Genomic DNA, 27,975 nt, shown 5'->3' on the forward strand with positions numbered 1-27,975 from the left:
AGCATCACTACAAGGATGACATTAACCAATGCAACATCAACCAGTACAGAGGTTTGGACCTGACACACTCTTTGATACTTGTTTAGGCAAACATTTGAAAAAAAGACTGTGTGAACGTGGAGTATTTCATATAATTGGAAACAAGGATTTCTCAGCAAAATATACTTGAAGTATACTAGTAGCCAATATCCCACAAACAAAATTTGATATTTACCATCATACATAAATTGTATGAATCAAATACTGTTTAATCGTGCTTTTTTTTGCATATCTTTTAACCTTACTTCAATTGCAGTAATCATCTTCTTAAATTATACAGTGGCAAGTTTGAGTAATCTGTTTCAGCATCTATCTGACATTCCTAGAATCAGATGCATTTTCTGGTCTCTCACTGTACTTCTCTTCCCAGTGTCAAATTTAAGACACAACCTTCAATTCCCAGTATATCTGGAAACAACAGTACCTTGTCTGTGCACCAAACCCAAAATGTAATGATGCTTGTCTTTTTCTTTGCTTTCATTTAAAAAAAAAAAAACGTATTTAAGCAAGCATCAGAAGCCGCATTGACCATGTTCAATTGAGAGATACTGGCGGCTGCTTATTCACTCCAAAAACAGGTTTACTAGATTACAGGCAAAGTAATGGTGTTCTATCGTGGCCTGATCCATCTTCTGGAATTCTAGGCAGGAGAGCAGATCGGGTCAATCCCCAGAATCTTTGAGGAGACAGATCTTTTTTAGCAGCTGTGAACTTCCACCCCATGTGATTCCCACAAATTCTGCACTGGGCTATAGTCCATGCATACCTAAAAAAAAAAAAAAGGAAGTGTTTTGGCAGGAGTCACATCATTCATGAGAACATTTTAATGGAACTGGAACAGTTAAATAACTCAGTAAGAAAAAAATATCAGTTTTAGTTTGGGATTTTCAAATGGGTTTATGGGATTCAGGGACCCAATTCTCATTGATTTTTCAATAGGACTTGGGCACCAAACTCCCTAGGTCTCTTTGAAAATCTCAGCCTTTAAGATTATTATATTGTCCACAAAAGTACAATAATAAAAGCATTTTATTTCACTATATATTTCAGTAATATGATTAATTATTGTGTGCCAATACAGGAGTGTCAAAAATGCTTATCATAATAAACTTAAGACATAAGGGATGGTTTTAAGGATATATTTAAAGGAGAATGATTTTTTTGAGTTGCTGATGGATTTAATAAAGAATGAGGCATCTAGTTGATAGAGCAATGGAATCTTTCTTTTTAATAGCTTCAAAAGGAAGAAAACCAAAATTCTGCTGCCTCCAGAGGAGAAAATCTGAGAGTGAGAAGTAAGGACTAACTTCAGAACAGATAATATGAGTCACTAGATGCCTTCTGTGATGAATGCATGAAAGAAAAAAGGTCCTCTGAGACAGAGGTTCTCAACCTCTTTCTTTCTGAGGCCTCCCCAACATGCTATAAAAACTCCACGGCCCACCTGTGCCGCAATAACTGGTTTTCTGCGTATAAAAGCCAGGGCCAGCGTTAGGGGGTAGCAAACAGGACAACTGCCTAGGGCTCCATGCCACAGGGCCCCCCGCAAAGCTACATTGCTCAGGCTTCAGCCCTGGGTGATGGGGCTCAGGTCCCTGGGCTTCAGCCCCATGCCGTAGGCTTTGGCTTTCTGCCCTGGGCCCCAGCGAGTCTAATGCTGACCATGCTTGGAGGACCCCTGAAACCTGCTTACGGCCCCTCAGGGAGACCTGGACCCCTGGTTGAGAACCACTGCTCTGAAAGATCAGTCAGTGAACTGGTTTTTCCATATATCCTGATGACCGCCCATCTACATCACTCACCACTGACAGGTGGACTTGTGTTCAAAGGAGAAGCAGGCAGCAAGGTGAGAAATGGCAAATTTAAATGTGTGCAAATTAGTCAAGTACCCTGGAATGGCTATTGTGGTAGCTATCCATTTGTTTAAGTCAGCAAGTGAATGCAAAAACAGGGTCCAATTCCTTTAGGAGACAACAGATTACCATGGAGAGACAGACTGGTTTAAGGTGATTTAAATTTTTATGAGCAAATTATTTCTGATAGTATTGTACAGAAAGAGGCAGAAAACAATTTATGGTTTAAAGTTAAGGACAGAGTTGTAGAACACAACCTACATTTCAAATTGTATGTGAATTATGACAAGCTTACAAGTGCAAGTTGTTTTTTTTTTTTTTTTTTTTTTTTTTTTTAATTATTCTAAAATACGCTTGTCTATTCAAACCAAAAACTTAAATGGTTCTGGGAGGGATGGGCGGCAACTTTAAGGGAACCTAAACTTCAGTTGGAAGAAAGGATCATAGTGGTTGCTTAAGAAAATAACAGATAAAGGACAGAAAAAAACCCCCAAAATCGCACCACACCCAAAATGTTATATCCCGAAGTTTTTTAGGGGAGAGCTCAGGACAAGGCTGTGGGTAATGGGGGGAACCCTTTGATGTAGGAATCCAATTACTCAGATGCAACTCTTACTGGTTGCAGAAGCTGAGATCAACCTTTCAAACAATGTGCACTATCTAAAAGAATTCATTACTGTAATTTTATTTGAGAAATTGATCTGTATCACTTTACCTTACCAAGACTTGTTCTGTGGAATAACCTTTTGAAAATAAAAGTCCATGGATAAACCATGAACAACTCTGACTGCTCTAAATTTGTTCAGTTTCCCCTTTGATTCTTGGCAGGATCTGAGACAGTTCCTGCACCTGTACATTTTGTTTTCCTCCTTGCCCTCTATCTCCTTCAAGTTAGAAAAACAGGATTTATTCGCATCTTTCACCTGCTGAAGCGTACACACTTTTTAAGTGTTCAGAACTCAAATAGCTTCAAAATTAGGTTATTATTCCAGCAGTGCTACAGGTGCTAAAGAGTTTATTTAAAAAATGATTCAGGAATAAACACCTTTGTTATTTTGAAAAGTAAGTACCTTCCTTCCTCAAACAGCAGAATTATATCACTACACATTTAAATCAGTCTCTGGATAAGGTAATATTTCTATTTTTCGATTATTATTAAAGCATAGCTGACGGTTTGTGGATTTTTCTAAATATTCTATATAGGAACAATTCCACTTATGCATCACGTTTTCTGTATTTGCCTCTAAATTTTTTTATCACCAAAGATATCTGCAGAGAAACAATATGGCTTTTTTCAGAATTCATCTGTTTATGCTGTACAATTCCCTGTTTAAAATTTTTGTAGGGACAAGACTGGTCCCTACAGAAATAATTATAATATGTTTTCCATAAACTTGTCTATGTCACAGACAGAGAAACTCTTAGGAAATAAATATCCCACTTATCTGCTCCAGAAGCTGGATTGTGTTTAAATATATTATTTAAAGTTTTCTATTTTATTTTAAAAGCTGGGTATTCAAAATCTCCAACCTACTTAAGAAGCTACTAGTCCAGTTATATGATTTATATATGAGATTTTCCTTGTAATTTTTTTAGACAAGATGAGTAACATGACATGGTCTGAAATGACCAATACGCTAAATATTCTGCTTGGCATTTTGCATCAACTACACTTGTAGGGAGGGTGGTGATGGAGCATCAAAGATAAACGGAGGAGATTGAGGGAGAACAGAAGTAAATTACACTTAATCCTTTTCAGTGATCTATCAGATATTTGATAGTGAGGAATCAGTAGTCAGGATTAAAGTGTGCACCACTTAAAGTTTCTAATATGAATAAAATAAATACAAATCTATACATTTTAGTCCATGAAAGACAGAATTCCCAACCATAAGCAATATAAACAACCAAAATAGTTTAAAACAAGGTCCTCAGATTTGTAAATAATCTCTAGTCATAATGAGAGACTGTCACAGTTTACTATGTGGAAAGTTCTAGGGTTGGAGATTACATACTGAAGACAATTCAAACTGGGGATGGAGGGAGGGAGGGAAGAAGTAACAGTAGTATCATTCTGGAGACTGAAATGTTTTTAAAAAGAATGAAAGACATGATCCTACAGCTAACAGATTTTAAGATGACAGTTAATGTCACCTGACACTTTAGCTGCTGGTTCTTTCGCCATCTGCGTGAAAGACTGTAAGCCCTTTGGGGACAGAGTATCTATTTTACAATGAGGCCCTGATACCTACCTGACTGGGGTCATTTGGTACTACTACAATACAAATTATAACACTCCCTATTATATATAGTTATTTATCAAGATGCGGGTTGGGTAATTAAAAGAGAATTATTCAAAAACAACTTTTAAAATGTGGCAAAATGTATGCACAATTTTAAAGGTACAAGAGAATTTTCAATACGTTTTGTCTAACTTGTCCAATTTATTTTAGATTAAGAAGGAATACTAAATTTACTTTTTTCTTCATTTACAGTAGTTAAATCATCATTTTTAAAGAGTTTAGAAAATAATGTAATGTCTGCTTCTCAGCGTTTGAAGGCCAGAATGCATTTAAATCAGAATTATAAATTTCTATTATTTGCTAATAAGATTTCTGAACTGTATTTTGTAATACTGGAGTACATTATTAGTAGAAAGAAATACTGTTTTACCCAGGAAACCAACTGTGCTCTGTAGAAGGTCGGCCACTCAGACTCAAGTTGCAGGCTTTGTACACTGTAAGGGTCTCATGGACATATCCATGAGGATTTACATATGCTGCCATGGGTCCACACAGGGATAAACTACAATGGATAAATAAGAGCCAGTTATGTACTTTGATAGTTTCCCAAGACATATATCAAAAAGGAAAACAGGGCTGAAAAGTGTTCATAAAATTAAAACAACTCTAATTAGAAAATGAATAGAGGAAGGAAATTGCCAAATGCTTAAAAATATTTTGCATAAAAAGCAGTCTAATATGCTTGTAGACAAAATTTATTGAGTTACAGTATTAAAAGATGGAATAAAAATAGGTATGTGCACCTTCATTACATGAGAGAACATTACCTGCCTCCACTGAGTAAAAACTTACAACAAATAGCAACACTACTCATCCTCTTAATTCTGCCTTTAAAATTGAGCAGTCAGCAAAAATAAGCATTTACCACACTAATGTCTCAATTTCAAAAAAGTAGTTAAAAAAGACACCCCACAAATGAACACAGCAGCAGCTAAGCGTTCCAAAATCTATCGTTTAGATAATTATTACAGCTGCTTATCACACGGACAAAAACAAAACAAAAAAACCACTATGAAGAACCTTTGTTAAGCCAAGAAATCTTTTAACCTTCAAATCATCATAGGTGATAGACAGATATTAGTTATCCTGGGTGAAGCTGGAGACAAGGCCACCAGCAGTGGTAACTGTTTTCAAGAAATACTATATTGACATACCTATTAATAAGGACAATGCATAGGTCATGCATATAAGAATGAATTGCCTACTACAACTCTTAGAATGATTTTTAGACTGTTTGACATCACGTCATATCCAATGATACATGTCTTCCTTGCTTCACAACATACTAATAGCACATCTATGATACTCAAATCACATACGGTAATCTGAAATCAGTGCTTGTTAAAATGTGGAAGTATTATGCACAACTGAGATTTTTTTCCCTATTACTTTTGAATTAGGTTAATCAGATCTGAAATATTACAGTGATATACAAGAATTTAGACTCCAAAATTCACCATAAGAGTACAACCCTACAGTGGCTGGGTGCTGGGCCAGATAATATAACATGGACTTTCAAACTCCAACTTCTATTATTCTAAAGTCATCATAAATAACCCTTTTGTTAGATGTCTGTGGACTGGATGATGTCTGAGTTTATTTTATCTATATTGTTTTACACAGAGAATTTCCTGTGAATATTTATTGATCAGCTCAGAACAATCTCAGAAGAATAAAATGCAAAGAGAAAATGAGAGTTGTAGGAAGAGCAAAACTATTAATACATATCCAATTTTCATTTATTGTAATGTTGACAAAGTACAGGAATTGCGTGTCTTCCAAAGAAGAGACTAAACTAATTAAAAACTCACCTGAATATTTCATTCTTAGTTGTTATTTCTGTGTCTTGACATTGCTTACAACAAAGAGATGTACACTTCAAAAGAAAAACAAATACACTATCATTAGGACAACTTTACTCACTTCTGCATGTTTGTCATCAAAGTAACATAATCACAAGCTTTTTTGTTTTTGTTTTTTAGAAGAAAAGGTCTCTGACTATGTAACTGTAATAAATTAGGAAAAGGTCTATTCTTTCAAGAGCTTTTGAAAAACTAATACTTCTAGAGAAATAAAAAGATGTTGCTATTTAATATGTAACACAGAAAAGGAGGACAAGTATAAACATGAGCTTTTAATTTCGGCAAAATGTATTAAGTTCTGAAATACTGGGAGAGAGTGCTTTTAACTTCTTCAAGAAAAAATATTTTTAAAATTAAATGGATTGATTCCCTCACCATCCTTCTTCTTATTACCCCCTCTGAAGTACTGTAACAGATTAATCTACCACTTAAAATTACTAGAAAGTAAGCTGGAACAGAACAAAATTATTGACCTTTCCCAGAAACTAAACCTGCAAAAATCAGTTCATAATAATACTTTATTCCCAGTATAAATTTTTGGGATGTAAAATATTTCCTATCTTTTTTAAAAAAAGAATAATACTTTTGAAATTGTCAGTGAAACAATTTAATAAGTTTATGAAACAAAATGTTGTTCTAACAATATTCACTTAAAACAATTTATGTAAATCACAGTTCGTACTTTTGGTTCCAACTAAGTTCTGACCCCTATTCCTCATGTCCTGCTCACCTCAGCATGTTCTCCTTTTGTTTCCTCTTACTTATGCCTTTTGGGGGGCTTTTTGGTGATGTGCACTATACCCTGAATGACTTCCCTCTAATAATATGCCAACTGTCATTACTTTCCTTCCTGTCCCTCAACACCCACTTCTTTTTGCCTGACTTCCCCACCACTAACCCATTCCTGTGTGCCATCTTCTATTGTTCTTTCATTCTACCGCACTTATCTTAAAATTATCAGAATTTAAGCATCAGACATCACCCATATTCTACTTTATTTTATTCTTTGTCCATCCTTCCCCTCTTTACCTGGTGTTTCAATCATTAGGACTGTCTGATTTATAATGTAAACTCTCTGGGGAAGGAATCATGTATGTATTATTTCTGTATAGTGCTATGCACATTTTTAGCGCTATATAAATAAACTGTTTATTTTATAAATAAACTGTTTATTGCACTCATAAGAGCAGTGCAAGTTTTATTCACAAAACGCATTACTAAGGCAATATATTTCACATGCATTAAGGCAACAGGCCAGATTCTGACCTCAGTTACAACACTAAATCAAAAATAAATCAGAATTTGGCTGATTCCATATGTAATCAATTTAGTGGCCTTATATTATATATTACTCCAACAGTTAGAGAGATTTATATAATATATTTTTACAGCTGGATCTTTACATGTACACTTGTGTCCTATATTGTTGGGCAAGGAAAGACTATAGACTAAAGTCAATGCTCTATAGTTCATAAGGGCAGTTCAGGTCTCCTAGTCTCTTTCAGGATTTATAAAAAGATGTACCTAATGCTGTAGATGAGCAGTTCTTGGAATTACATGAGTGTTAACATTAGAACATTTTATAATTTCAGCAACAGGAAAGGGGTGGCTAATCTCCTAAATGATTAGAGAAATCCCATCTGAAAATTTTCCCAATGCAGCCCTAAAAATCACAGAAATGAAGGGCTGGAAGGTATCACAGGAGACGATCTAGTCAATCCTCCCATGCTGTGGCAGACCAAGAATGCCTAGACCATCCCTTGCATAATGACAGGTTTCAGAGTAACAGCCATGTTAGTCTGCATCCGATGAAGTGAGCTGTAGCTCACGAAAGCTTATGCTCAAATAAATTGGTTAGTCTCTAAGGTGCCACAAATACTCCTTTCCTTTAGACCATCCCTGTTTGTGGAATCCCCATCACTGGAGGTTTTTAAGAACAGGTTAGACAATCTTTCTTGGTAACCTATTCCAGTATTTAACTATTATTATAGTTAAAAAGTTTTTCCTAATATTTAACCTAAATCTGCCTCACTGCAGATTAAGCCCATTACTTCTTGACCTATCTTCAGTGGACATGGAGAACAGTTGATCACCGTCCTCTTTATGACACCCCGATGAGCCATGGGCTCAAGGGAACTTTGACTTAACATATTTGACAACTGTTATCAGGTCCCTCTCAGTCTTCTTTCTCAAGATTAAACGTACCCAGTTTTTTTTTTAACCTGTCCTCATAAGTCAGGTTTTTTAAAAGGTTTTATCATTTTTGTTGCTGTCTCCAATTTGTCCACATCTTTCCTATACTTCACCTGAGGCCTCACCAGTGCCAGGTAGAGAGAAAAATTACCTCCCCTGTCTTACATATGATACTACTCTTAATGTACCCGAGAATGATATTGGCAGTTTACACAACTGCAGCACATTATTGGCACATATTCAGTTTGTGATCCACTATAACCCTCAGATCCTTTTCTGAAGTATTACTGCATAGCCAGTTATTCCCCATATTATAGTTGTGATTTTTCCTTCACAAGGGAAATACTTTGCACTTGTCTTTACTGATTCATCTTGATTTCAAACCAATTTATCAAGCTCATTTCGAATTCTAATGGTCTTCTCCAAAGTGCTTTCAACCACCTCCGAATTTAGCGTCAGCCACAAGTTTATAAGCCTACTCTCCACCCCATCATCCAAGTCATTAATGAAAATATTGACTAATACTGGCCCCAGGACAGAGCCCTGTGGGACTCCACTAGGTGCGGCCTCCCAGTTTCACAGAGAACTACTGATAACTACCCTTTGCGTATGGTCCTTCAACCAGTTGTGCACTCACCTTATAGTAATTTCATCTGTATCACATTTCCCTAGTTTGCTTATGAGAATGTCATGCTGAACCATGTCAGGAGCCTTACTGAAAATCAAGATATACTATAGCTACTGCTTCCCCACCAGTAACCCTTGTCAAAGAAGAAAATTAGGTTAGTCTGGCATGATTTGTTCTTGACAAATCCATGTTAGCAATTACTTATTACCCTATTTTCCCTAGTTGCTTACGATTTGATTGTTTAGTAATTTGTTCCACTTTCTAAGTTAAGCTGGTTGGTGTTTAATTTTCCAGGTCCTTTTTGTTCCCGTTTTAAAAGATAGGTACTACGTGTGTCTTTCTGCAGTCCTCTCGGACCTCACCCATCCTCCATGAGTTCTCAAAGATAATTGCTAATGGTTCCGATATTGCTTCAGTTAGTTCCTTAAGTACCCTAGCGTGAATTAAGTATCCTAGCCTGCTGCACTGAATCTCTCTAACATCTAAACATTCTTTAACTAATTCTTTCCCTATTCTGGTTTGTGTTCCTTCCCCCTTGTTAATATTGATTGTGTTACGCATCTGATCACCATTAACCTCTTTAGTGAAGACTGAAACAAAATAGGCCTTAAATACCTCAGCTTTCTGTCATCTGTTATTAACTCTCAAATGCTCCTCTGTGCATTTCTCATAGCTCTTTCATGTGAAGTTAGTACATGTACACTAGATTGACAGCCCATCTGAACACACAGCTATTGTAATTCCTGCGTTAGATAGTCTTGGTTAATTTTTAGTTCCAGAAAACCCATGTAAAAGGGCAACAAAAGACAAGTTTTAAAGCATCTTGGAATCCTGCTGCTTATCAGGGTAGTAGATGTTTGAATGTAAAAATCCTTTTAGTCCAATATTTATATAGTCTTATCATTGTAGGGATATATCACACTTTAAAAAGCACCAAAATCCACTCCACTTATCATGGCACAGCAATATTTCATTAATGTATGTTTTACTGTAAATGCTTTCTGATTTTTGAAAGAATGGTACTAACTGCATCAGGCTTCTAGCACCATCTCTTGGCTGGCAACGTACAATGAAGTGTTGGAACATCATTTTAAAAATATGATTGTCATTCTTTCAAGATGAAAAAAAAGCCAGCAAGTACTTTAGCGCTAGGAAAAAAAAAGGATAAAATGCACTGCGAGTCTGCTGCTAAATATAATGGGCCAGCCACTATCAGTGGAGCACATATTCTATCAAAGTTAAAAATAAATAGGAAAAATAAAAAAAGTTCTAAAAAATACCACCTCTTAAAAAAAAAATGCTGCCATTTCCAAGTTATATTTTGTTATAGATTATACAAACTCTACTCTTATTACCTGGTGACACTACATCAAAGTACCGTAAATTAAACATAAATAAGATACTTACTTTGTTCATAATATCTAATTCACACCGCAGTCGCTGAATAGCGCTCCCTATTTTAAGCAGCTGAATACGTAATGAATCATCAATTGGCAGGCAAGCAGCAACTCTGTAAGAAAAATCTGGAGAAAAGCACCATGCCTGTTACAATGTAAGAAATAAAAAAATAAAATACAGATGCCTTTTATTCAGTTCTCTATGTCTGCACAATGCTTTTCTAAACAAGATTGTACTAGCAAAAATATACACTTTTCACACACTGTATCCAAGTGGCAATGCAGGCTCTAATATCAACGTTTGCTTAAGTGTTATATCATGGGAAGGATAAGCATTTTCTGTGTGCATTCATTTCCGAAGGTCCCCTCCACCAGATTTGTAAACAGAACAAAAACATACTCAACAACAGTCACACGTTTCAGTCTTGATATACTCAACTGAGTTTTATTTTTAAAAATTATATAAAAATCAGCTGCCTTTAACCAGACCTTGGAATTTATGCTGTCATAAGGTAATGGACTTTACTGTATTCATTCTTGTTCTTATGTCATCAAAAGCACCGTTAGACCACAGGACAAGCACAGGCCTGATATACTACTACAGTCCCATCTCATGGTCAGTCAGAAAATTCAAAAGCTGGACTTTCCAGCTTTAAACATTAATTTCTAGCAGGTCAGGAAACAAGTGCTAAAAGTGTGTTGGAAAATTTTTGGTAAAGGGGCTTTGTTAATGGACTAGTATGTGCTTTCACTACACAATCTCTTCCCAGTAGTAGTCGTGGGCTAGCCAGCAAGAAAAAAAAAAAAGATCATTACCTTTAACAAAATACGAGGGGAGAAAATACAAATTTGCTGAAAACCAAGCAACATAATTTTACAATACCTATTGGATTTGATGGAAGAGATTCATCTTTAAGATTTTCATCCCACTCATGTAGTTGCCTCTTGACTCTTTCCATTAAGGTTTCCTTTCATTAGAAGAAAAGCGTAATTTAAATACACATTTTTTCCCCTTTAAAATAAAAGCAAAATGGGGAGTGAGCTATTGGCCTCTAGTGGACATTAGCTTTTAAAAAGCTTAGCACAAAGACAGTTTATCTACATGTCTACATATTTTAAGCTAATAAATTAAAAATCAGCCTAGGTTTCCCATCAGGCAAGGTGGGGATACTTCTCAGAAACAAGAGATCTGATCAGTTTTGGAAAATAAATTAACTACCTTTAAAGGATTTCTATGCTATGGTAGTATCAGGGTGGTTGGCAGCAGAACTTCCCCCCTCGCTCCCCTTGTGACCAGATGCATAGTCCACTTTCCCTCCACAGGACACAAGGAGTGAAATCCTGGCCTCACTGAAGTCAGTTTCAAAACTTCCACTGACTTCAGTGGGACCACAAGATTTCACAGACGAGGTAATACACTAACAGCCAGGGCTGGTACTGCTAAAGTTCTTCACAGGATGCATATTCTGTTTTGTTTATAATGATTGTGGTAAAGATTGAGCAGACTTTATTGGGAGGGAGGGGAACAGCTGATTAATTTAGTGCTGATTAAGGATTCTAAATGTGTATTTTTTTTTTTTTTTTAAACTACACTGAACCTTTCAGTACTGGATCAACTATTAGGGTAGGTCACATTTGGTGGGGATTCACAGTTTCTACTAAAGTCACGTACACAGACTATAAGGTAGCAAATAAAAATCCAAGCTACTGATTTGGAAATAAAAACAAAAATTGTTATTGTGTTGAGTATTTCTGCAGCAAATATGTGTAAGTTTGTTGAAGATATTTTAAAATGTGTGTCATTTTGGCTAATGTTTTGATAATGCCGCAGTCAGTACTTAAAAACACAAAATAAAAACAGATTATATGGTTTTGTGCCACTTAATAATGAAATACCCAAAAACATAAAATTGATTACAGATATCTGGGTAAGATCTGGTTTATACTTACAGCATCATATAAGGAGTAGAGCCACGGAGGCCAAGAAGTCAAACTAGCACAGTGGAACTTCCGCTGAAACAGAAAACATAACATTTACTTTTGAATCATAACATTTCTGTAGATCTTGTTCAAACAGATATGGGGGAGGGAGAGGAGAAAATAATCTGGGAAGACATCTACTTATTTAAAAATGCCACGAATTGTCAATCAACATAACACCACTGGGGACTTGTTAGCACATTCAATCCAAAAAAAATCTCAAAATATTTTGCAAATGCATTAAGATACACAGTACCCACATTGCAGATTTACAAACAAACAAACAGAGATTAAATCTCATTTAATGACAAATAATCAACACACAGATGTGGCCTTTAAAGGTACATAATCACCTTCAAATCTAGTCAGTTTTATAAAAAGTTATCAGTAGTTTCAGGTAGTTTGCCTGCCCATTAGTCCACTGTTAATTTTTGTGGGTTTTACAATCACTTTTTTTGTAGTTTAAACATATTTATCCCTCTCCTGTTGTATATGAATGATCCCCTCCAGCAATGGGGGTTAGGAGGGGAAACTGACTGACTACACAGGGTAAACAATGAAATTATAATAATGAAATGCACATGCAAACTAAAAAAAATTGAGAACAATGGGCCAGATAATTAGCTGGTGTAAACTGTCTCCCTTACTTCAGAAGAATACTTTTTAAAGAATTAGCAATGGTAAGTGTTGCTTGTAAAAACAGCAGGTAGAAGTACTCACATAGATGTTTGATTTTTAAGTTCCCAGTGTCCCCAAATGACAAGTTAAAACACACACAAAAAATATCTGTGGACAAGCCAGAAACAGAATCCAGATCACCTGAGTCTCAGCTCTGTAGTAGTCTAGTAAGTAGATCCAAAGAGTGCTTCCTCATAGTAAAACAGTTGTTGAGTAAGGACATTTCATATTAAGTACAAAACTGTGGTCAAGTCACAAGTCCATTGCTATCTAACTGAAGGTATAATGAGTAACATTACTGAAGTGTCTTTTTTAAAATCAAATAATAGTTGCATTATTGATACCATGAGTGTGGTACAAGACCCTAAAAAACAAACAGAATACAGGTTTCAGAGTGGCATCAGCAAAAAAACCGAGGAGTACTTGTGGCGCCTTAGAGACTAACAAATTTATTTGGGCATAAGCTTTTGTGGGCTAAAACCCACTTCATTGGATGCATGCAGTAGGAAATACAGTGGGACAGTGGTTCTACAATGGGAGCTGCTGGAAGCGGCTCGGGCTGAGGGATGTATTGGCCGCCGCTTCCAGCAGCTCCCATTGGCCTGGAGCAGCGAACCGCGGCCACTGGGAGCCGCGATTGGCCAAACCTGAGGATGCAGCAGGGAAACAAACCGGACCGGCCCGCCAGGGGCTTTCCCTGCGCAAGCGGTGGAACAAATTTGGGAACCACTGCAGAGGGAAGATATACACAGAGAACATGAAAAAATGGGTGTTGCTATACCAACTGTAATGAGACCAATTAATTAAGGTGGGCTATTATCAGCAGGAGAAATAGATGTGTGTGTGTGTGTGTGTGTGTGTGTGTGTGTGTATATATATATACATACATACACATACATATACACACACACACATATATATATATTTGGGCATAAGCTTTCATGGGCTAAAACCCACTTCATCGGATGCATGCAGTAGAAAATACAGTAGGACAATGGATCCCAAACTTGTTCCGCTGCTTGTGCAGGGAAAGCCCCTGGTGGACCGGGCCAGTTCGTTTACCTGCCCACATACACATACACACACACAGTTTGAGATGTAGAACAAATCATAACCACAATGATTACAGTAAAATTCTACAAAAAGAAAAGGAGTACTTGTGGCATCTTAGAGATGAACAAATTTATTTGAGCTGTCAAGAGTGACCTGAATTAGCTGAGTTGTTCTCAAATATGAAAACGAGTAACATGATCACTTGATTTCTGCTCTAAAGAAACAGCACTACGACATACAGAGTGGATTCAGAGAAACAGCATGAAAGGGAAAAGGCTCAGCGACATCATCTCTCTATGTTCAACCTGTCCAACAGTAACACACTTTTTTCAGTTGTTCAAAAAACAAATCAAATCTCTGCAGTGAATGCTTGTTTCAAAGAATTAACAAGAGAATGAGAGAGATTAAGATATTAGCAATACTGAGGAAGACACAGGCTACTTCCTGGGAATTAATGATTCTCTATGAAGGCTGATGCCCCAACAAAAAACAAGGACCTCTATTATGACTGATTTCTGCAGTGAAAATGCTTTGGTCATTACACACTTAGGGACCTTTTACTGAGATATTGAACTCAAGTACACAAGACTGGCATTTTATTTTATTTCTTTATTTAAAGGAACTAGTGTGGGTGTCTTAACAGTTGCACCTACTGCAATGGTCTAGCTAAAAATCTGTCAGCATTTAAGTATAAGCCCTTATTTTCAGGATATTACTAGGTCAAATAATCTTCCTTCAGAAATCTTGGCATGTGAAGGTACCAATGCAAGAATTCCTTGTTTGTTTTTATTCTAATAATTTGAAAACTTTATATTGTTCACTAGCATATGAGAAATGAGTACGGTGGGTCTCTGTCCATTTGCCAACAGACAGAGGTTTACACGCCAAAAAACAAACACCACAACCAGTCCTAACTGGTACCTTTGGCCTCGTCTACACTAGAAAGTTTGGTCGACACAAGCCACTTGCATCTACCTAGCTCTGCATGTCTACATTTCAATTTGTCTTCATTAACATATGCTCTCTATTAAGCCAACACAGTAACACCACCTGCCTGAGCAGCGTTGAGCCATGGTCAACATACTGAGGTCGATGCAGCATGAGTGTAGACACTGTGTTGCCTATGTTGACCCTGACAGTCCTTCCAGCAGCTGTCCCACAATCCCAGACACTAACTACTCTGGTCACAACTGTGAACTTCACTGCCCAGGGGTCATGAAGAACAGAAGCCAAAACCCCCTTTAAAACCACACAAATTTTTGAAATGCCTTTTCCCGATTGTCCATCGGGGCAAGCACATCTAGCAGCTATCTGTTGTTCGGTGCAGCTGCCCAGATGACCATGTCAGCTACATGTTCTAGACATTCTCCAGCTTGGAGCAGACAGGACTTATTGGCGTCCTGGGCAAAGAGGCTGTGCAAGCACAGCTATAGTAACATGGACATCTACAAGCAGATTGCAGGGGGATGCAGGAGAAGGAGTACAACTGAGATCAATACCAGTGCTGTGTGAAAAACAAAGGAACTGTGGCAGGCATATCAGAAGAGGCCAACAGTCGATCCAGTGCTGAGCTACAGACCTGCTGCTTTTACAAAGAGCTGTATACCATATTGGCGGAGACCCCACCACCACCCCACACACCACTGCGGATACCTTTTAGGAGCCCAAATCACAGTCCCCGGACATGAACAGCAAGAATAAAGATGGGGGACTTGCAACTGCAGGTGGGAGGGGGGAGTCGAGCTATGCCGCAAGCCAGGACCTGTTTGAGATTCTACCGACGTCCAGTTAGTTACGGTAGTCAAGCATGGGAGAGCCTAATGCAGGGGAAGGAATCTCCGGTAATTATGTAAATTTATTTCCCATTACAGTGATGGTGCCCCCATCAATAGAGTTTTCAATAATCTGACTGATAAATGGACCATAATTTAAAAAGAAAAAAAAAAGTGATAGGTATGACATTTTGAGCCGGAGTATGCGAGTATACAATGGATTGAGGCCATTGTAGGGGACATTGTTATTATTACAGTATTATCTGCACACATTGTGAACCTTTAATTATAACATTTTCTAGTAGATCCTTTCCTAGAGTTCTCTAACACACTCAGAACAGCAGTGGAACAAGATAGTTCGAGGTCAGTTAAAAACCCATTGTCCTAATGCTCTGGTGGTGAGAGCTCAGATCTGGATGACAGACTTGATCATCTTTTAGAGTCAGCAAATCTGGAACAAGAGGTAGTCTCTCATAGATCCCTGCTGAAAAACATAGAAGGTCTGTGAGCCACTGCTATGTGGGAGCCATTAAAATGATCTTTGCCTTGTCCTGTTTTTTTTTCCCCCCCCTTTGAATCCAGCATATTAGGTTTATAGCAGAAAAGGCACAGAAGAGACACTGGCTCCAGGACATGAGGAATGCATCCAAAATATGTCTCACTGCTTTCAAACAAGGCTTTTGACATTTTGCATTCTATTTGGCTGTAAAGAAGTGGGGGTGTCCCTAGTGTGTGGAGATTTCCTGTATCACTGATGTTTTCAGTAACCACTCATTGATATCTACTGTGATTTGCATAGCTAGTCCATCAGATTCTTGTTCTTCCCTGAGAGATGCGTAACTGGAGGGTCTGCAGAGAATGCACCATTCCCACAAAACCATTGCTTTCCTGCAAAGATGAGTAAAACTGAAAAGCCCTGCTTGTTTATATAAAGGATTGCAGTGATGTTTCCATAATTACATGGACAACTTTGTGCTGGAGATGAATAAAAAATGATCGTAATGTCCAATGAATGGCTCTGAGCTTCAGAAGGTATATGTGTATTTCTGTCTAAGGGGAATTGCAACAATCCCACACTGTGAACCTGCTGCAGTGAACACCCCATTTTATGTTGCATGCATCTGTAGCACTTGTTATAAATGGAACAGGAAGACTGAACAGCAAAGATGTTGCAAGATTGAGTTCACCAATTTAAAGATATTAGCATTTTCTTTAGAATGGAAAGCTTTTGATTCACCGTGTCTGTACCCTGTCTGTAATTTTTTGACAGTCAATATTGTAAAGTACTAATACTGAGATGTACGCATGACGCTAGCAGGCCAACGCTAGTTCTTGCCCAGGCTGCAGGCATTAGCTAAGAACTGACAGCCTCGCAGCTGGGGACCAGACCAGGTCACCAATGTGTTAGTTTTGCTCAAAATACATATTACTCTTACAAGAACGTACAGTAGAACTTCAGAGTTACAAACTGACTGGTCACATGCAGTCAGGCAGTAGCAGACACACACAGTGAATACAGTACAGTGCTGTGTTAAAGGTAAACTACTAAAAAGAATAAAGGGAAAATTTCTGTGCTTGTTTCATTTAAATTTAGATGGTTATAAGCAGCATTTTTCTTCTGCATAATACAGCTTTGAAAGTTTACTAAGTCAATGTTCAGTTGTAAACTTTTGAAAGAACAACCACAATGTTTTATTCAGAGTTACGAACAAACTCCATTCCTGAGGTGTCGTAACTCTGAGGTTCTACCCTATATTAAATTGATATATTCTCCCAAATTTTTTTATAGTGTTAGCAAAGTGCATTTGACTAGTAAGGCCAGAATATTGGTCCATAACTTGTGAGTGACTTATATGCAGGAATTTCTTACGATTGAGTATTAGGGCTTGGCTATACTTGCAAGTTACAGCACAATAAAGGAGCCCCAGGTGCACTAGCTCACTACCCGCCCACACTGGCAAGGCGGGTAGAGCGCTCTGACCCCGCGGCTACAACTCTGCTGGTACTCCACTTCGGCGAGTGGAATAACGTTTGCTGCGCCCCCGCTGGAGCGCCACAGCGTCGGTGTGAATGAGGTGTTGCATTACTGTGCTCTGATCAGCCTCTGGAAACGTCCCATAATCCCCTTAAGTCAAGTGGCCACTCTTCTCATTGTTTTTAAACTCGCTGTAGGAATGCGGATATGCTCTTTGAAAGCTCCGTTTCTGACAGCTGGCTGCTTATCTGCTCCAAGACAAAGCAAGCTGTTACTGTGGAATGCTGTGCGTGTGAGAGAGAGGCGTGGGATAAGGGGTGTCAGCATGCTGTCTTGCAAGTTCAGACAGCAGCAGACATGTTCTCAGTCCCCCAAAACCCACTCTCTCTCCCCCCACATACACACAACACACTCCCTGTCACACTCCACCCCCCCCCCATTTGAAAAGAACATTGCAGCCACTTGCATGCTGGGATAGCTACCACAATGCACTGCTCTCTGTGGCCATTGCAAGAGCTGCTAATGTGGCGACGACAGTGCGCTTGAAGCTGTCAGTGTGGACAGACTGCAGCGCTTTCTCTACTGCGCTCTGTGAAGGCTGGTTTAACTCAAAGCACTCTACATCTGCAAGCGTAGCCATACCCTTAGACTATAAGCCATCCAACTCTGTGAGAAAACAGATGTCCAGGAAAAAGACCCCCTCAAACTACCAAAAGAGTCTACAGAGATATAAGCAGGACTGTTTGGTAAGGAACAATTATTATTGCAGATACTTTCTGCAATGATGAAATGGGGATCCATTAAAAGAGGTCTTGGGGATTGCCAGTTGTCAGGAATAGTGATCTGGTTAGAATTCCCTTTTTGCTTATCCATCATGTAGCCTACAGATACCATAAAGGAAATTCCATAAGTAATGAGGTAAACAAAAACATTAAAAAACATAACATATGGCAAAAATCAATCATAGGAAAATATTTTTTCCATCCACAGAAGGGGTTTCTCTTTGTTTCATACCCCATAGAAAAGACAGACATATTGGGAATTAGGTAGGGAAATGAAATCTGCCATCAACACACCAGTTACACTGGGGAGAGACACAAAGGCCAGCTCTTTAACTTACACCAAGGGTGGTAATATATCTTTTCTTTCTGGATGGTGTTGAACTAATCTCTGATTAAATCTTTGATCAAATAATTCCATTTGAGCCTGTTATTTGACAATCTCAAATGGTTATTAAATTCAAACATGCAGCAACAGCACAGACTGATTGGATTAGCAAAGTGATTGGATTAGCTACTGTAACTTGAGCTCTTGCATTATTAGCTTGAGCACCAGCATCACTCAAGCTTCAACTCACTTCCCTGATAGGCCAGCTAGGTTGATCTTAAAACACCTCTTAATTTAAGGAAGAGGTTTTTGTACATGGATGAGAATTGAGTTAGTGGCAAGACTTGAGTCACAAACTGAAATGTTAGGTTCTTTTGAAATGTTTACATTGTAGATTATCCCCAATTTCAGCCATTGGCAAAACTGCAATGGTGCAACTCTGCAGCACAGGGAAGGAGACAGGATTTTCCCCAGTGGAGCATACTCTGGGGAAATGAGTGAAATTGAAGTTAAATTCCTGTCAGTCAAGACCAACACCTTATTAAAGTGCAATAGCAGCTTCTCCTCTCCTCTTTTTTTTAAAAAGTGAATTAAATTCTAAAAGCTACATTACAGCAGCATAAAGGTGCATCTTTAAAAAGGAGAGAAGGAAATAAAATAGTTAAGATTCTCATAGAAACACTTATTCATATATATTATGCTTTCACTAGTTATTAGAACTTACAAATAGAGCACATGCAACACAGAAACCTTTATTTGCCTACGTTAACTTTATGTTTTGCATCTCCTGACTTAAATATGTAACCTTAATGTTGCATTAAATCAAATTAATTTTCTAAATTTAAATTTCAAAATACGTAATCAAAAATTATATACTAGCTCTTCTGAAAATGAAATATTTGTGTTGAACATATGCCAAGAACAATGAAGCAGCATTAAAAATATAGAGAGTTTGTCCAAAACAAATGGATTAAATACAAATATTGTAGTTCTCTGGTAGACATAACTTACTGGGCAGGTTATTAGGCACTGAAGTATGCAGAAATATTTTGTATATAATTACAGTCATGGGTATCCTATTGAGAACATATGAAGAGATATGTAATTACAACATGAACGTGCTTTATTTCAGCTTCTTAGGTTTAACTACCAGCTTCTCAGGTGGGAGAATCGAGATGCAAGGAATCTTAGGAGCACTACACACCTGATTTCTTTTGATTCCTGCAGAGGTTTGGTCTTCAGAAAGTCTGGATTTGCATTTTCTGTTGATGAGTTACTTTCTCCAGGTGATGAACTCTGGCCATAAAGCACATTTTTTCACTGCAAAAGTGTGGGGCAACCTGATTAGCATATGCAGGGAGGGAGGGACTTGCAATCAGCTATGCCCTGCCTTCTTTCTGATTCATTTCAATACTGAAAGCGAAACAGGATAATATTTAAGCAAAAACGTGTTAAGCAAATATCAGTTTGGGATATTCAGGATTCTTGAAAAAAGAAAAGGAGTACTTGTGGCACCTTAGAGACTAACAAATTTATTTGAGCATAAGCTTTTGTGAGCTATAGCTCACTTCACTGGATGCATGCTCACGAAAGCTTATGCTCAAATAAATTTGTTAGTCTCTAAGGTGCCACAAGTCCTCCTTTTCTTTTTGCGAATACAGACTAACACGGCTGGTACTCTGAAACCTGTCAGGATTCTTGAGTTATTCAGCAAGGGGCATATCATCATCATTTGTATTGGATTAACACTTAGGGGCCTCTGATCTTAAAACATGACACTCAATTTATTTAAAAAGACCAAGAAACTTCTATTTCTTGTATTATATATTCAGCCTGTGAATTAACCTCATTTATAAAATTTCCTTTACAGTATTTAGTAGAAGCCAGTAAAATGCATTCAGCCTATGAGATTGTCATCTATGGTCTAGGACACGGATTGGCAACCTTTGGCACGCAGCCTGCCAGGGCAAGCCCCCTGGCGGGCCGGGCCAGTTTGTTTACCTGCAGCGTCTGCAGGTTTGGCCCATCGCAGCTCCCACTGGCCATGGTTCGCCACTCCAGGCCAATAGGGCGCAGGCCGAGAGATGTGCTGGCCGCCGCTTCCCGCAGCCCCCATTGGTCTGGAACGGCGAACCGCGGCCAGTGGGCACTGCGATCAGCTGAACCTGCAGATGCGACAGGTAAACAAACCGGCCCGGCTCACCAGGGGGCTTACCCTGGCGGACTGTGTGCCAAAGGTTGCCGATCCCTGGTCTAGGATCACCACTCCTAACATGAGCGGAACAACTGTGTATTTAAATACAAAAAATTAAGCACAATGGAACCTCACTGATTTGCACTTTGTTAAACTGCACAGCTGCAAAGGGAAAGTAGACGTCTAAATTTGCTCTTCAGTGAGGAAGTAAACACAGAGGTTCTGATGTTGGGGAAGTCGCCTCCCTGTGGATAACTACAGGAACACAGTGTCACCCATGGATTACCTCTCACCCACATATCAAATGCCTGGAAGAAGATTCGACCACGAGCAGATGCTGCTCATGTTCTTCCACTGGTGCGTGTTCTCAGTGTTCCCATAGATCAATAAAGCCACCAAAAAAAGCCACCTCTGCCCTTCAGCTGAATTTACCCAACCACAGAGAAAAGACAGGAAATGATGGCACTCTAAAATTTTCCACTACAAATCAGCTACCACGTCCCTCTTCTCTCCGACAGCCAAACCAAAGCCATGGCAGTAGCACCCAGGCAGCAGCAGAAGCAGTAGAAGCAGCACTGATGGCCAACAGTTTTCAAGTCAAAGCTAAACCCAGGGCACGTCAAGAAGCCCTTCTATTTGCCCACAAAGATCATCATATCAACTTGCTGGCCCTATCCCCAGCTCTCAGTATTCTACAAACCTCACTAATCAGTGTTAGATTAGTGAGGTTCAATTATGTACATGATAAAGAGTCCAGTTTAGAAAAAACAAACCAGGTACACTTACAGAAATCGCCAGAAAAACAATGCAGAACATTAACATGAGCAAACTAGCAAATGTTTATGTCATGTGGGATCGTTTCTAAAGCGTTACTAAAATCAAGATACATCACAGGTACTGCTTCCCCCATCCAGTAGGCTAGTAATCCTGTCAAAGACGGAAACTAGGTTGGTTTGACATGATTTTTCTTGACAAACCCATACTGGCTATTTTGTTTAGCCCTATTATGCTGTAGGTGCTTACAAACTGATTGTTCAATTATTTGTTTCAGTACCTTTCCAGGTATCTAAGTTAGGCTGACTGGTCTATAATTCACCTGAAGTACTAGAAGTCAGGGTGATAATGAAAGAGGAAAGAAACTGATGGATGAAAGGAACTGATATGAGAAAAAAAAGTAAATGTTAGAGAGAGGAACTAGAAATCAAGCCCTTAGATTTAATTCTCATTATGTAGCAATCACCACAAGCTCCTAACACTGACCATCCCAATAAATAGAATGCATTTGTAAATATGTCTTGGGAGCCTGGGATTCTTAGCTTACATTTAAAAAAAAAAAAAAAAAAAAAAAAAGGTTTATGTGCCACTATAAACATTAATAGATTTCATATGGACTTAGCCACATAAGCTATGCAAAAAAAAAAATAAGAGTGCCCACATGGGGAGTTATGCCAGTAGAATTATAGCAGAATAACTGTAATAGTATAGTTCTGCTGGTGAATTTCTACGTGTAGGCAATCCTTATACCTTCCCAGCAATTTAGCAAGATATACATATACAACATTACTTCCCCCAAAGCAATGACATGGTAATTAAAATAAGACATAACTAATCTAATACAAAATGTGTATCTGCCCACTGCTGTCCGCTGATAAACAACCCACACAATCTGCAGCAACAGCAGAAGGTTGACATATAGGGTCCCAGTTTGTGCATTTTTCTTTAAAGACACACAGATAGAACTTATTGATTTTTGAAATGCCATCAAAAATAAAATTAAAAAAACAATTAGCTTCTGACCTTTTGATATTTCTGCCACCATTGATGTATATGTTGGTCCTGCCACGCTGTAGGTTTGGAAGAAGGAATTATGTGGCATCTGTTCAGGGATTCCAGCTGTACTGCTGACATAGTTGAAGGCAGCACTCGCTCAGGAAGGATTTGTACTTTAGCCTGCTGGATTCTGATAAAGAAAAAAAATTATATATAAAAAATTTAGAAGAGCAACAGTTTGGATTCCACCGCCTATGTAAATATGTGCAGAAGAACCAACCTCGATGCAGCAATGTAAATCTTCAAACATGAAGCCATCTCATTAGATTTTTAAAGTTACTTAAATCTCACTTGTACAAATTGAACTATTGTTGTGACTACATAGCATAGAACTTATGTACAGTAACTCCTCACTTAACATTGTAGTTATGTTCCTGAAAAATGCAACTTTAAGTGAAACGATATTAAATGAATCCAATTTTTCCATAAGATTTAATATAAATGCGGGGGTGGGGTGGGGGTTAGGTTCCAAGGAATTTTTTGGGGGGCAGACAAAAGGCATTATATATATACTGTACTGTGGTTGGGAGGTGCCCCTGGCTTACCCCACACAGGCACAGCGCACTGCAGGCAAGGACGCTAGGAAGCACTTTGCGCAGCAGCAGCTTCCCCCCTAGAAGAACAGGCGCCAACTTTGCCAGCGGATCCTTCAGGCCCGCCTCTTCCTGTCCCCGCTCCACTCCAGACCCACTTCTTCCCACCCCCACTCCACCTCCTCTCCGGAGCACGCTGCATCCCCGCTTCTCCCCCTCCCTCCCAGAGCTTCCCTGCCACCAAACAGCTGTTTGGCGGTGCTTAGGACATTCTGGGAGGGACGGGGAGGAATGGAGATGTGGCACCTCCCCGCACCTCCCCCTCCCTCCCAGAAAGTCCTAAGCGCCGCCAAACAGCTGTTTGGCAGCGGGGAAAGCTCTGGGAGGGAGGGGGAGGAGGCGGAGAAGAGGAACTTGTGCAATGGTCCCTTGTAAAGTCGCTGATCTTCCACAGAATCTTACAAGCAGTGGACAGAGCAGGCAGCCAAACGACATTATAAGGGAGCATTGCACAACTTTAAAGGAGCATGTTCCCTAATGGAGCAGCGACGTAACTTCGAAACAACATTAAGTGGGAGGACATTAAGTGAGGAGTTACTGTATTTGAAAGCAAACAGAACATAGATTAGGGTATCTTACATCTTTGCTATTTTCAAGAAGTGCAGTCCACTGAAATTTGTTCCAGTTAATAAACAAACCACCAGAAGCACTTTTAGGTGCTGAGTGTATCTGACATTTTCAAAACATGCTGAATAAAGTATCACTGTTTAAAAATAGTTAGATTTCTTAATCTCTATTTTTTATTTTTCTTTAAACTTAATGAATATTCCTTTAACACATCTTTTTATGCAGGAATGTGGAAACTACCATCTAAAACTGTCAGCATGGTTACTTTCTTCCTTTCCGAGTTAGCTTCCTTTATCATGAGATACAAAATAAGTGTCATCTACATTTTTAAGGGCATAGTTTATGTATCAGAATTGTGATCAGAACTGAAGTCAGTTTGGAAGTAGAGTCACAGCAGAACATTCTACCATCTCAGCATTATATTTTTAGTTTTTTGTCTCCAAGTTAATTTTGGTATTAAAATAACTGTCAGATAATACATATCAAACTCTCAGAAAGGAAGTTTAGCTGAAAAGCAGTTTCCTTTCTTTAAACCCTAAACGTTATGTGATTAGCTAGAGTTCAAAATCAGCAGAAATAGGATACAGATGGTAATCATCTTTTAGTACCCCACCTATACACTAGGTCACCTACTCCCCAAAAAGGCCACTGTACTTTAAAAAAAACAAAAACCAAACCACCTACCAGGAGTACTGTTTAGTAGGAAAGTATTTTATATGTTCTGTTCTCTTAACAGTATAATGCACCAAGAATGCTAAAATACTAAAATGAATTTGTCAGCTTGAAAGTGTGATTCCACATGTTGTTTCAATTCAACAACAAAAAAAAAAAAGCATCAGACCTAGATTTCTGCTTCTTTTTCTGGTATATTTAATGAGTACTTTCCCATTGCATATTTTTAGAAGTGCTGCCTTGACCCACAAATGCAGATCATATTGTAAAGTGGTATTTTAATATTTACTGAAGATAAAGAATAGGATGAAGGTGAGCAATAAAAAATAAAAAAAGAATGGCACCCTTCAGTTTTTGATAGTCACTTCATGTGACTTAAATACAGTAATAAAAAGGTTTTAAAAGGTTCAACATAAATATACGTAAGTAACCATTGATTTTTAACTGTGGTTCAAAGGTCACACTAGGGAAGCTGAATACAGCACACTGGAGTTATTAACTATGTTGGAGTTACATCTATGTTGTACAAGCTGTAAATGCAGGCAACAGTTTCAAATATGAGAATGCCTCCCGAACCATGCAATAAAGCTGAACATATGTTGGAGACGATATTACAAGATCTGAAGCACCCCAATAAATTCAATCTTATTTTTAAATAATTTTTCAACCCTACCTTGAGTTAGTTCTAAAAACCTAAAAAACAAGTTCCTTAAGATTTCACATTTTCTTGATTAATATTTTGCTGTGCGATAATGAACTTTCTAAATCACATGTAGAATGTAATTGCCATAGTAAAATATTCTAGCAGCAGAATAAAACAGCTGTATCTTTGCCACCTCCAGATATTCAATTTTCATAACAGATGTGGTTGCTACCTTTGTTAACTATGTACTGCCATCTTGTGTTCAAACAATAAAACTTTCTTGTTTCAAAACTGAAGTGATCAGTGACAGAAGCAAAAAAATTAGATGGTTAGGGACAGCAGAGCAGTACTGGCCTTTGTAAACGGCAACACATTATTTAATCTTTTACTTAAGTTTACTCTAAAGTAACAGAATGATTAGTTAATCAGATTGCTCAATTAGCTGATATTCTAATGCCTCTTTTTAAAAAGAATGTTGCTGTGCTGAACAATGAATGCAAATATTTATGTTGTTCCTTTTAAGTGGGTGGACAGGAAATCTCATCTCTAAATATAAATTTTTTAACCAAAATATTATTTGTATTTTGCTACCACGCACAGCCCTCAGTAGGGCCTGTGCAGCACTCTGTACAAATATATAACAAAATACAGTCTCTAACCCAGAGTGGTTACATTTTAAATAGAGACAAGCTCCAACAAGGTGTAGAACATAACTGGAGACATAAATGCTGGAACTAGCGGTGTGGGGGTGCTGCTGCTGCACCCTCTGGCTTGAAGTGGCTTCCATTGTACACAGGGTTTACAGTTTGGTTCAATGGCTCTCAGTACCCCCACTATACAAATTGTTCCAGCATCCCTGATAGGAGGAGAAATACATGGGTTACAGCAGGTGGAATACGGATGTTGCATATATTCTCAATTGAGTGTACAATTTAGAAGTGTCTATTTTTTTATTTTTTTTTTTTAATAAGCAGACAAGAGGTCTTAATGAATCACCACCACAGGCCACCAACCTAGCCAATATCATTACATAGTTTACCATAGGCATCATAATAAAGGACAGAGAACTTCCTTGCAAATTGATTAGGGAATAGTGTTTAATGCATAATGGGCAGCATTGAAGAAGGTGAGAAGTGATTATGGGAGAAATGACAAGCTGGTAAAAGGCTGACATGATTGGTGGAGTGAAGGAGATGGATCACAAAGCAGTGAGATAAGATAAGAAATGGATTAAGTTCTGGGAAAGCTAAACTGTGAACTGGTGAAGTAAAGGAACAGAAGTTAGTGTTTGATGCAATAGAAAAGGAGGTGCCAACGGAGTAATTTCACACTAAATGCCCAGAAATGAGACTCTGACGCAGAGGGGATGCAGGGTGGGTCGTGAAATACAGTCTGCATCACGTCTGTAAGATCCACAGTTACAACAAATACCTGTTTCTTCTTTGAGTAGATGCAGCTGTGTATTCCAATTAGGTGACACAAGCGGAAGTGTCATGTCCCCCAGCTGCAGCAGGCAGGGCTCAGAGTCTACCTAAACTCAGACCTCACTACCAAAGCTTGCATCCGCTGTGAAATATGAGGTTATGGGGTAATGGTTCATGAACGAATGTATCAGTGATCACATAGCACCCTTGCATATGTCCAATATGGAAACGTCACTGAGGAACGCTATGGACATTGCTTGAATCCTCATAGAATGAGCTCCCACCCACTGAGGGGACGTATGCCATCTTGATGCAGGATGTTATCCATTTGGAGATAGTCTGCGAAGATATTGCTTGAACCCTCATGTGGTCTGCATATGACACAAATTAATGATGCAAAGCATGAAATGGTTTAGTCCTGTCCAGATAAAAGGCTAAACATTGCCTGACATCTAAGGTATGGAGACACTGCTCCTCTGGAGCTGAATGCAGTTTAGGAAAAAAACACAAAAAACAACAAAAAACAGGTAAATATACTGACTAGCTCAAATGAAACTGAAACCACTTTAGACAAAAAAATTGGGTGTGGTCATAAAGTCACCTTGTCTTTGGAGAAAATTGTGCATAAAAAGGATCTTCCATTGGAGCCTGCAACTCACACAATCTCCTTTGTGGATTTTATTGCTACCAGAAAAGTCATTTTCTGACAAGAGTGGAAAGGGACAAGATGCTAGGGGCTCGAAAGAAGGACCGATCAGACCTGTTAGGACTGTGTTTAGGTCCCACAGGGGAACACGCTCTTGGATGAGAGGATGTAGACAAAGGATCCCTTTTAAGAATCTTGTTCCCATGGCACTGGAGAAGACTGATCTTCCCTGAACAGGGAGATGAAATGCCAACATCACTGCCTAATGCACTTTCAGCCAGGCACCTCCATCCCGATTGCAAGATGGGCACCAATCCTAGTACCCATAATGCTCCATCAACTGCCCTCGATGCAGGTCAGACGCTGGAGAGAGGGAGGATGATGACCCCGACTCAGATGCAGAGGAGCCTGCAGACCCCAGAGATAAGGATGAACGGAGACCAGAGGCAGCGAGTACCCTGTCTGACTCATCCGTCATCCAGAACGAAGCGATGCTGCCAATGGAAGTGGTACTATTAGTATCAAGTATACCGGTGTCGGTCCCGAAGTGAACAGTGGTACCATAG

At 38.6% G+C, this 27,975-nt stretch overlaps 1 protein-coding gene across 3 annotated transcripts in view; it reads right to left on the reverse strand.

Annotated features, from left to right (window-relative positions):
* Window positions 1-523: 523 nt before the first annotated feature.
* Window positions 524-27,975, reverse strand: part of CRBN (cereblon) — a 45,285-nt gene continuing 17,833 nt past the window's right edge. For all 3 annotated transcript variants that reach the window (XM_074957529.1, XM_074957528.1, XM_074957530.1), the window contains 7 exons: window positions 22,832-22,994; window positions 12,226-12,288; window positions 11,159-11,243; window positions 10,286-10,401; window positions 6,007-6,071; window positions 4,566-4,697; window positions 524-805 (listed from right to left, as the gene is read on the reverse strand). In XM_074957529.1, the coding sequence (XP_074813630.1) occupies window positions 628-805; window positions 4,566-4,697; window positions 6,007-6,071; window positions 10,286-10,401; window positions 11,159-11,243; window positions 12,226-12,288; window positions 22,832-22,994 (802 nt within the window). In that variant the 3' untranslated portion in view covers window positions 524-627. The remainder of the gene's footprint in view (window positions 806-4,565; window positions 4,698-6,006; window positions 6,072-10,285; window positions 10,402-11,158; window positions 11,244-12,225; window positions 12,289-22,831; window positions 22,995-27,975) is intronic.

This window comes from Natator depressus, chromosome 7 (assembly GCF_965152275.1).
Source record: "Natator depressus isolate rNatDep1 chromosome 7, rNatDep2.hap1, whole genome shotgun sequence".
NCBI lineage: Eukaryota > Metazoa > Chordata > Testudines > Cheloniidae > Natator > Natator depressus.